General features: G+C 41.7%; 1 protein-coding gene across 1 annotated transcript in view; it reads left to right on the top strand.

Annotated features, from left to right (window-relative positions):
- LOC140954481 (uncharacterized) overlaps positions 1-11713 on the top strand; it is a 32375-nt gene extending 20662 nt beyond the window's left edge. The window contains exon 6 of the mRNA XM_073404192.1: positions 8519-11713. Within this exon, the coding sequence (XP_073260293.1) occupies positions 8519-8764 (246 nt within the window). The 3' untranslated portion in view covers positions 8765-11713. The remainder of the gene's footprint in view (positions 1-8518) is intronic.
- Positions 11714-12311: the final 598 nt, after the last annotated feature.

Genomic DNA, 12311 nt, shown 5'->3' on the forward strand with positions numbered 1-12311 from the left:
CAAGTATCCGTTACCAAGGATAGATGACTTGTTCGACCAATTAAAGGGAGCGAGGGCATTTTCAAAGATAGATCTGAGATCAGGGTACTATCAGATGAAGATTAAAGAAGCGGATGTAGCAAAGACCGCATTTAGAACTCGTTACGGACACTATGAATTTTTGGTGCTACCGTTCGGGTTGACAAACGCCCCAGCCCTCTTTATGGATTTGATGAATCGGGTTTTCCAACCATACCTGGATAAGTTTGTGGTGGTGTTCATTGATGATATACTGGTGTACTCAAATTCCTTCGAAGAGCACGAAGAACACTTGAGACAAACCTTACAAACCTTGAGAGATCACCAGCTATATGCAAAACTGAGTAAATGTGAATTTTGGCTGAAGAGAGTGACGTTTCTGGGACATGTCATTTCAGCCGAAGGTGTTTTTGTTGACCCCCAAAAAGTCGAGGCAGTCTTGAAATGGGAAAGGCCAACTTCGGTCACTGAAATACGTAGCTTCCTGGGACTTGCAGGATACTATCGGAGATTTATCGAAGGTTTTTCCTTGATTGCAACCCCTTTGACCCAGCTAACTAGGAAGGATAAGAAGTGGGTGTGGTCGGAAGAATGTGAGAAAAGCTTCCAAGAATTGAAGAGGAGGCTCACCACTGCTCCAGTATTAACCCTTCCCTCAGGGATCGAGGGTTTTGTGGTATATAGTGATGCCTCAGGGAAGGGATTGGGGTGTGTTTTGATGCAACATGGGAAGGTGATCGCCTACGCATCAAGGCAATTAAAGACTCATGAGGTGAACTACCCAGTGCACGACCTAGAGTTGGCTGCTGTAGTATTTGCCTTGAGGATATGGAGACACTATTTGTATGAGTCTCGAACCTAAATTTTTACTGATCATAAGAGCCTGAAGTATCTGATGTCGCAAAAGGAGTTGAACATGCGACAAAGAAGGTGGATAGAGCTCATTAAGGATTATGACTGCACCATAGAATACCACCCGGGGAAAGCAAACGTGGTGGCAGATGCCCTCAGTCGCAAAAATAAAGCCTCCTTGGGAAGCTTAACAGTGGGAAAGGAGCGGCAACTGGCAGAATTGAAGGAGATGGGTGCAGATTTGGGAATTAATGCAGGAGGTGGGTTAGTAGCTCAATTATTGGTGCGACCAACGTATCGAGAACAGATACTACATGCCCAATTCCATGACAAGGTGGGGTCCAAGATTAGGAAGAATGTGGAGGCCGAGGTAGAAATGAAATTCCGAGTGGCGAATGATGGATCCTTGATGATGGGACAACGGCTGTACGTGCCTAATGACGAAACAGTCAAACGAATGGTTCTACAAGAAGCACATGAGTCCAAGTTCTCCATGCATCCTAGCAGCACTAAGATGTATCGAGACTTGAAACATCTCTATTGGTGGCCTAATATGAAAAGGGAAATAGCTGAGTATGTGTCAAAGTGTGGGATATGTCAACAAGTCAAGGTTGAACACCAAAGGCCTGTGGGACCATTACAACCATTACAAATTCCAGAATGGAAGTGGGAGATGATCACTATGGATTTTGTGTCAGGATTTCCCAAAGGGAGGAAAGGAAATGATGCGATATGGGTCATTGTAGATCGGTTGACGAAATCCACACTATTTTTGCCTATAAAGATGACCGACTCGGTGGACAAGCTTGCCAAAATCTACATAAATGAGGTGGTTCGACTTCATGGGATTCCGGTGTCCATTGTATCGGATCGAGATCCCAGGTTCACCTCTCAACTTTGGTCGAGCATACAACGTGCCTTGGGGACAAGATTGGACATGAGCACTGCGTTTCACCCTCAAACGGATGGCCAATCAGAAAGAGTCATCCAAGTCTTGGAAGACCTATTACGGGCTTGTGTGCTAGAATTTAGGGGAAACTGGGAGGAACACATGGCATTGGTGGAGTTCACGTATAAAAATAGTCACCAAGCCACAATAGGGATGGCCCCATATGAAGCCTTGTATGGTATGAGGTGCAGAACTCCTTTGTGTTGGGAGGAAATAGGGGACTAGAAGTTATATGGCGCAGAGTTGGTCCAAGTCACCACGGAGAAAGTGAGAACTATTAGGGATCGCATCAAAGCCACACAGGATAGACAGAAGAAGTATGCCAATGTGAGGAGAAGACCTCTCGAGTTCAGTACGGAGGACCAGGTGTTCCTGAAGGTAGCCCCATGGAAGAACATGTTACGGTTTGGATTAAAAGGGAAGTTAACTCCCCGCTTCATCGGACCCTTCAAAATCTTACAACGAGTAGGACCAGTAGCCTACAAGGTGGATTTGCCCCCACAGCTAGCCAAGGTTCATGATGTGTTCCATGTCTCCTTGTTAAGGAAGGCTGACGTGGACCCCGCCCGAGTTCTACCCCAGGTTCCAATAGAAGTCAAGGAAGAGTTAACACTGGAATTGAGGCCCATAAGGATACTAGATCAAGAAGTGAAGGAATTACGGAGTAAAAAGATCCCCATCGTCAGAATTTTATGGCGAAATGCTCAAGTAGAAGAGGAAACTTGGGAGATGGAGGCTGAGATGAGGAAAAAGTATCCCAATTTATTTGGACTACCAGGGATGGAATGTAAAACTTCTTAAATTTCGAGGACGAAATTCATATTTAGGAGGGGAGAATGTAAACACCCAAAAATATATATATATATATACACACACACACACACACACATATTTAGAGAGAGAGAGAGATGATGATGAATGCAGTTTTCGCTGCTGATGCAAAAATCGGCAGCGACGCAGTCTTCACTGCCGATGCAGAAATCGGTAGTGATGCAGTATTCGCTGCCGATTTTGGATTCGCCAGCGACGCAGCCCTCACTATCGATACAGAAATCAGCAACGACACAGTTTTTCGCTGCCCATTTCTTGATCGGCAGCGACGCAGTTTCTGCTACCGATTTCTGGATCGGCAGCGACGCCGTTTTCGCTGCCGAAGCAGAAATCGGCAGCGATGCAGTTTTCGCTGCCGATTTCTCAATCAACAGTGACGCAGAGCTGAGAGGGAGGGGTAAAACTGGTTTTTAGATAAACCAAATAAGGATAAGAACACACCTAAACCAACCCCCCAACAACCCATTTCATTTGATGGGTAGTATAAATACAAAGAGGGGAGAGAGAATGATCCATCTTTTTCCCAAACCAGTAGTTGCATGCCCTTCTTCCCTTCCCCTTTCACAACAGAAACATGAATCAAACCAGTAGAGATTGCCTTGTGAACTTGTGAGGGAGAGATAAGACCTTGAGAGAGGAGTGGGTAGCTGCATAGAGGAGAGGAAAACGAGAGCTGGAAAACGTGAGAGGAAGAAGAAGGAGGAGAACCAGCAGCTGAAGAGAAAAGAATAGTGTCAAACCTTCCTCAAACTTAGTTAAATTCAGAAGGTATGGGTCATGAAACTCCCTTTCCTCTTCTCCTTAAAATCAGAAACAAAAATGAAGAAGAAAAACCCTAAGAAAAATTGATCTAAGACTTAAGCCAGCTATGAAGGAAACTGAAATTAACTAAGAGAACTAGCAAACAGAAGTGAAATAAAATCAATTTCAAAACATCTAACAAATCATGGTAGAGGGCTGGCTTTAGCTATGGGGTAGGCCAGCATGCATGTGTGTGTGTGTTCTGCTGAAATTTAATGTGTTCTGCTGTGATGATTGTTGCTGAAATCAATGTGTTTTGCTGTGATGTTGTTGCTGAAATTTAATGTTTTCTACTGTGATGTTGCTGCTGGAATTAATGTGTTCTGCTGTGATGATTGTTGCTGAAATTTAATGTGTTCTGCTGTGATGTTGCTGCTGGAATTAATGTGTTCTGCTGTGATGATTGTTGCTGAAATTAATGTGTTTTATTGTGATGTTGTTGCTGAAATTTAATGTGTTCTGTTGTGATGTTATTGTTGGAATTTTGTTGAAGAACTATGTGCTGAAATTGATGGTTTCGATTTGTGTGTTGTGCAGCGAAACTCTGTTTCGCTGCCGAAACCGAGCCTCCTGCAGCGAATCGATATTCGCTGCCGATTTGTGTGTTGCGCAGCGAAATTCTGTTTCGCTGCCACAACTGAACCTCCTGAAGCGAATTGATATTCGCTGCCGAATTGTGTATTGTGCAGCGAAATTCTGTTTCGCTGCCGCGACTGAACCTCCTGCAGCGAATTAATATTCGCTGCCGAATTGTGTGTTATGCACCGTAATTTTGTTTCGTTGCCGAAACTGAACTTCCTGTAGCGAATTGATATTCGCTGCCGAGTTGTGCGTTGTGCAGCGAAACTGTGGCACCAACAGCGATGCAGTTTTCGCTGCCGAACGGGATGCTGGCAGCGAAATAGTTGTCGCTGCCGAACTGGCAGCCCGCAGCGAACCAGTTCTCGCTGCCGATTGCTACAATAAGCCTCCTAGGCAGGAATGACTTAAATGCTAGTAACAATTTCATGATATGATGGTGTAAAATATGGAACACTTGAATGTGAACATATGAACTCTTGAAATAAGTGTGATGATGAATATGATTCAAAAGTAAAATAAATACAATTGTGCTGATTTGTGACCATTGATGTCTTAGGTGGTGCGGTCGGGATTGGACCATCATCAAGACAGGAACGACCCACAAGTGGAGCAGGTAGGTGACTTGCACCTTTCTTTTTCTTACGTTGAATCTTGAAATATTTTAACTTGAGTACTATCATATTGTTAGAACCGATATTAGATTGTTGAATGCTTAAATGTTGATTAAAGATTGATTAGCTTCGGCTAATGGCATCCGAATGGATGGCTGGGACAAAAGAGTGATTAGCTTCGGCTAATGGCATCCAAACGGATGGCCGGGACAAAGAATGATTAGCTTTGGCTAATGGCGTCCGAATGGATGGCCGGGATGAAGGAATGATTAGCTTCGGCTAATGGCATCCAAACGGATGGTCGGGACAAAGAATGATTAGCTTTGGCTAATGGATGGCCGGGATGAAGGACTGATTAGCTTCGGCTAATGGCATCCAAACAGATGGATGGCCGGGATAAAAGAGTGACTTCGCTGCCGATGCAGAAATCAGCAGCGACGCAGTTTTCGTTGCCGATTCTGGATCGGCAGCGACACAGTATTCGCTGCCGATACAAAAATCAGCAGCGACCCAGTTTTCGTTGCCGATACAGAAATCGGCAGCGACGATCTAGATTCCGCTGCCGATTCTGGATCGGCAGCGACGCAGTCTTCGCTGCCGATACAGAAATCGCAGCGACATAGTTTTCGCTGCCGATTCCTTGATCGGCACCAATGCAGTTTCTGCTGCCGATTTTTGGGATCGGCAGCAACGCAGCTTTCGCCATGGAATCCGGATGGATGGCTGGGACAAATGAATGGCTAGTTTTGGCGAATGGCATCCGAAAACTTGAGTATCTAAATGTACTACTAGTTGTTATAGCAAATACATGAAGAAATTATAATTGTTAATGCTTTATTTAATTGCCAAACCGTTAGTTACCATTATTATTATTATTAAGTATTTGCATTCTCTTAAATGTTTGTACTGCTGCAGGGACTTCACACCAACGAGATACACGGGTCAAGGAATTATGTAGATGTATTTTAAATCACAATGTATTTTGTATGGATCAATGTACTGAATGTATAACTTTTATTAGATCCTTTTTGTTTAAAATTGTGATGACTATTAGTAGGATAAGACTACAAACTCATGTCTATGTATATATTTTTAATATGAACTTCAAATCAAGCAACCTTAATATTACGTGTTTGTGTAAGTTTCACTTTGAAATGAAATGTTGATTGTATGGATTGTATTTTGATGATGTGAGGATTTAGATTCATTGATTGCCGGCACCAAGTGGATTGAATGCATATAAAAAAAATAAAAAAATTTACTGTGTTTTGGGCTTGGAAAGTCGGGTTGTTACATGAAGTCTCAGCCGATGTAGGCTGGCTACCATAGAAGGAATCAATTTAGTTTCAAGTAATCCATAAATATTCATATGGAATTTCTTCATGAGGCCAACCACCTCATGTTGCTTCAGGGGATTATTGAGTCCCCTGAAATTCCAACTGTATATTATCATAGAGATGCAGGAGAAGGGTTGTCCCTTCTACTACCAGTATTGGTCCTCTTGCTATTATGCTTCCTAGTGGTCCTGACCAGATTCCCCAACAATGGTGGGTCTGAAGGCCGAGAGGCCAATATACCTTCTTCCAATTGGGGGTCCTCAAGCTAGAAGAAACAACTGTTAATTCGGCAACAACACATTCAGGGGTAACAACATCTGCACATACAGTAGGAATAACTTTTGTGCATTCAGAAGCAACAACACCTCCTGTACTAATCAAATGGTAAGCTGTATTTGCACATACTGGGATAGCAAGATTAAGACAGGGCGCTTTACCAGAATCATCTTCCCTATGAGTCATTATCTTCTCCTTGGGGGGGCTAGAAGCATGTTTATTGAATTTGCACCTAGGCACCATTGTGATCCATCCATCATTAGGAGCAACACTGGGACCAACTAGCTGAAAAGCCACATCAGGAGATGGCAATGTAGCTACTGAAGGAACCTTAACTGATTGATTATGTTATTGCTCTTCCAAGGAAGTGGTATGTTCATGGTGTGCTGGATATAAGGACCCAGTCTACTAAAGACCCCCCCTTTGTTGGTGTGATTAACCTGAGAGAAACCTCCCTTGGTGGTACTAGATGTAGCTTTGGAGCATAGGAGCCTAGTATGGCCAAGAGCATTGTAAAAATTTCAGAATTTTGGTAGAGACTCATGATTACCTTTTGTTGAAGCACCGAGTCAGAGGGTAAGGACACTGTTATAGAGTGTGGAGTGTCTTCACGAAGATCCAGCTCAACAAGAACTCTTGCATAAGACAAGCAAGAGAGAATGGAGGTCATGTGATCACACTGGATGGGTTTGCCTAGAACACTAACAATCTTGGACAGACAGATAGAAGACCAACAACAAAGGGGAAGGTTTGGAAATCTTACCCAGACAGGAGCCCTCATCATCTCCTCACTGGAAAAGTAAAAAAAACTTGTCATCTGCTTGAGAATGAGAGGTTTACCATAGACAAGGTAAAGCCCACCACGAAGAACATCAAGTTTCTCATCTAGAAAAGAAAGCCTTTTTAGCAGAACAAATGTCATTTTTCAGAACAATAATACTTTGAAATGTAAAGACCCTGGTTGTCCTATAATTTCTTGATTTATTGGAGAACATAAAATTGAAAGAGCTTTACTTGATCTTGGAGCTAGTGTGAATTTGCTTCCATATTTAGTCTTTTAAAGTCTCAATCTAGGTGAGTTAAAACCAACTTCTGTAACTCTTTTATTTGATGATAAATCTGTAAAAGTGCCTAGAGGAATAGTTAAAGATGTGTTAGTACAAGTTGATAAATTCATTTATCCTATGGATTTTATTGTCTTGGATACACAACCTGTTGAAGCAAGTAATTTAATTCCTGTTATTTTAGGACGTCTGTTTCTTGCAACTTCTAATGCATTGATTAATTGTAGGAATGGACTGATGAAGTTATCATTTGGAAACATGTACTTGGTCACATTGTTTCATCGAAAGCAATTGAGGTTGACAAATCTAAAATCGAGTTAATTACTAACTTGCCTACACCAAAATCTATTAAAGATGTTAGATCATTTTTAGGACATGCTGGTTTTTACAGAAGGTTCATCAAAGATTTTATTGTAATATCTAAACCATTATGTAACCTTTTAACAAAGAAAAATGTTTTTGAATGGACTAAACAATGTGAAAAAGCCTTTGTTAAACTTAAAAGCTTGCTTACTTTTGCTCTTGTCATTCAACCTTCTGATTGGTCATTACCTTTTGAAATAATGTGTGACGCTAGTGATTATGTCGTAGGAGCTATCTTGGGACAGAAAAGATAAGAAACCTTATGTGATTTACTTTACAAGTAAAACTTTAAATAATGCTCAAATGAATTATACTATCACTAAAAAAGAATTACCTGCAACAGTATTTACATGTTACAACTTCAGATCTTATCTTGTTAGCTCACCTGTTGTCGTTTTTAGTGATCATGCAGCTTTGAAATATCTTCTTTCAAAAAAGGATTCTAAGGCTAGATTGGTACAATGGATTTTGTTATTTCATGAATTTGATATCACAATCAAAGACAAGAAAGGCACCGAAAATATTGTCGCAGATCATTTGTCAAGATTGACAACAGATTCCAGATTTGACATCACACCAATCGATGACTACTTTCCTAATAAATCTTTATTTTCTATCTCTACAATGCCTTGGTTTGCTAATATTGTTAATTTTCTTGTTTCAAGACATTTGCCAGCTCATTGGAGTACCCAGGACAAAAGAAAGTTCTTGAACAAAGTAAAGAACTTTTATTGAGATGACCCTTATTTATTCAAATATTATCCTGATCAAATATTTCAAAGATGTATTCCTGACAATGAGGTAAGTAGTGTCATTAAATTTTGTCATTCTAAGGCATGTGGGGGTCATTTCTCATCAAGAAAGACAACTGAAAAAATCTTACAAAGTGGATTTTACTGGCCCATCATGTTCAAGGACTCAAATGAATTCTACAAGACTTGTGAAAATTGTCAAAAGTTGGGATCTATTTCAAAACGTCACATGATGCCTTTAAATCCTATTCTTGTCATTGAGATCTTTGACTGTTGGGGTATAGATTTCATGGGTCCATTTCCTCCATCATTTGGTTTCTTTTTTTGATCAAATGTAAGAATTGTATAAATCAAAAAATAGTAAGACAAGCTTGCTGAACTAGCTGGGAACTAGCAGTACATATATACATATATATCTAGGCAAAGGGAACAGACTCCCTTGAACAAACCATAACAAGACAAGCTCGCGGAACAGAAAGTAAAGGGAACAGACTCCCTTGATCAAATCAAAGGGAACAGGCTCCCTTATACAAGCAACAAAGCCATATAGCAATAAAACATTCATTAAAACTAACCAGCAAACAAAGAGCATCTACTTAGGAACCCAATAACTCGCCTTCCAACCCAGCAAATGGGCAGCAAGACCAAGTAGAACCTCTAACATGATCCAACCAGTAGCTCAAACTGGCCATCCTTAAAAGCAATCCAGCTGCTTAGCACAACAACAAGCAAGGGGACCATACCTTTGGGGAGAGAACCTCACCTAAATGGATCCCGAAACCATCCATATATCACTAGTAGCCCAAGCATGTAGGGAGAGAGCCTCACCTAACCTGTTGGGGTTCAAAGCAGCTATCAATAGAGGCCAGCTGAATGAGAGCCCAAACTAGCAGATAAAGTTAGAGATCCAAAAGAAAACCCAACATCCAAATTCCAATCCAGCAGACGAGCCTAGGAGTAAGGGAAGCAACAAAATGGGGTTGCAATGGCAGGTATACACTCCAACCAACATACAAGGATACCAGTGAAGTCGACCCTTAACCACAACCACGTATGAACCAGCAACAAAGTGCCCAGCAAGAGGAGGACAACAACGCCACACCTATCCCGACAAGCAGCAGGAGACCTACGACAATGTCCTATATAGAAATGGTTTCCAGTAATCTAGTGCAGCGATTGTGCATCCAATGACCGGGGGAGATCAAAGGATTAGGGAGAGAGCCTAACGCTAATTGATCCCCACTACAGGCAGACAACAGCAGGACCTACACATCTGCTCTAGTTTCCATCAACAAGATGAGATCAAGTAATTAGGGAGAGAGCCTCACCTTGACTGATCCCCATTGGTAGACCAAGAAGCAGCAGCCTGGAGTCCTAAAAACCGGCAACATTAGAGAGACAATTTCCTTCCAACCCATCAGATTGGCAACAATCACAGGCTACAATCAGCAATTGCAACCCAATGCAAGCAATGAGAAAACATCCGCACATCATCCCCAGCTGACCATCCCCAAACTGTTGATATCCATAGCAACGATCGAGAGAGGCTAGTCGAATCAGACTTGCAGTAGAACTAAAGAGAAATAAGAGGCATAGTGTGCGGATAAGGGAAGAGAACCTTACCTAGACAAATCCCAAACAATGCCCTACAACAGGCAAAGAAAACCTTTGCAACAAACCAGTAGCACCCAACAACCCAACCAGCAAACTCAGGTCTGCTAACCAGCACTCAGCACCCTGGCAAACCATATCATATCAAGAACAGAGTCCAGCAACAAGCTATAAGGAGCAGCACCCAATTCCAGCCAGCTTCTAGAAGCACAACATACCAAGCTGCATATAGCAGCAACAAGCATACTAACCTACATAACAAGGAAAACAACAACCAACATTCCCAATAACAGGGGAATATTGAGGGGAAGAGAAACTCATGGCATTAGGCCAGGAGTAACAGGTCGAAGAAGGATCACAACTCTAGCAAACCAGAATTCTAGCCAGCTTCAAGAAGCAAAGCATATCAAGCAAGGACAAAGTCTACCAACTGCCCATGCAATCGAAGAGAACATCAGGCTGCATATAGCAGCAATCCAGCTATATGCATCTATATAAAGCCAGAAAGTGGAAGAGACTACAGCCAAGTTGACCAAGTAGATGGGGAGAGAACCTCTCCAAAAAAGAACTACATAGCAGGCATAGGGATCCATCATGTAGCGGGACTCCACACATATCCAAAGTCTCACCCACTACTGTACATGAGCAGAGCAGCCATAGCTTCAGCAATTCAAACCAACCAGATGGGCATCAACCAGAGACTATAATGGCAAGCAAAGTAGACTATACCGAAATCAATCAGTAGGAACAAAGGATGAAAAAACCAAACAGCAGCTTACCAACATCCCAATATAGTGCTCACAGGTCCACTAAGCATATCCCATGTCTCGGAAGACAAGCATCAGAGCAGTGACAAATAGCAGCATGCAAATAGATAACAAACCAGAAATTGGACACGAGGATCTAGTACAAGAAAACTCCATGCAATAAAACATAGATATAGCAACTGCAAAAGATCATCCACTCCAGCAACCCAAACAATAGAAGGGGAACCAGAGACAAAACAAAGGGAACAGTAACAGCAACCAAAAGATCAACAACCAGCCAAGCATCACGATAGCGTCAACATACAAACTACATGAGGGGAAGAGCCTCATGGTGGTCAGAGGGCATAGAGCCTTTTGATATAGCATCAGAGAGGGATAAAACTAAGGAAACGGGGTAAGAGATGCCCAACCCCGTCGCCTTGCATCATCAGAAAAGCCCAAATAAATAAACCAAGAATCGAAGCTACAATGCTAGTCCAGTACCCTAAGGCAAAGGGGAGAGAAGTAGATAGACCTTGAACACCAGCAATAAAGTTGAAAACCCAACTGATTGTATCTATAGTGACAGAGGAGATCACGGAAGCGACATTAGAAAAGAACTCTTCACCGCCAAAGGAGTCAACACTGGACTCATCAGGATCGGCAGCCACTAGAGATGATGGGGACACTGGATATGAAGAATCTAAACACTCTGAAGCTAGGGTAGGAGGAGGTGATACCAAGATTGTACCTAAGAAATTTAGTTTAAAGCGAGACCCCTCATGAACAGACTCTTTATGGTTGTGTCAATTGAATCGAATAGAGGAGAGACTCATAGTGCTTTCTATAGGTGGCCACGTAAGTGGTCAATGAAGAAAAAGGCTGCAATCGGGAACTCTAGAGCTACAACGTACCATCAAGAGGAGAAAATTTCAAAATGAAAGAGAACATCTCTCTCTAGTTTCTCTCTCTAGCTATATTTGACTGAGAGCTCTCCATCATTTGGTTTCTTGTACATAATAGTCATAATAGATTATGTTTCAAAATGGATAGAGGAAATTCCAAGTTGAAACAATGATGATAAAACAGTGATAAAGTTTTTGAAAGAAAATATTTTAAGTTGATTTGGAATCGCTCGAGCCATGATAAGTGATGATGGAACACATTTTTGCAACAAGTCATTTGAGTCTTTAATGAAGAAATATGGAATCACACATATAGTTGCCACCCCTTATCACCCTCAGACAAGTGGACAAGTAGAACTTGCTAATAGGGAGATCAAACAGATCTTGGAGAAAACAGTGAACCCTAATAGGAAAGACTGGTCTTTAAAACTTAATGATGAACTTTGGGCTTATCGAACTGCTTATAAAACATCATTATGTATGTCACCTTATAGACTAGTTTATGAAAAACCTTGGCACTTGGCTGTGGAACTTGAACGTAAAGCTTATTGGGCTATTAAAGCTTTCAATTCAAACCTTGATGATGCTAGTCAGTTGCGAAAATTACAAATAA

Source organism: Populus alba, chromosome 14, assembly GCF_005239225.2.
Source record: "Populus alba chromosome 14, ASM523922v2, whole genome shotgun sequence".
Classification (NCBI taxonomy): domain Eukaryota; kingdom Viridiplantae; phylum Streptophyta; class Magnoliopsida; order Malpighiales; family Salicaceae; genus Populus; species Populus alba.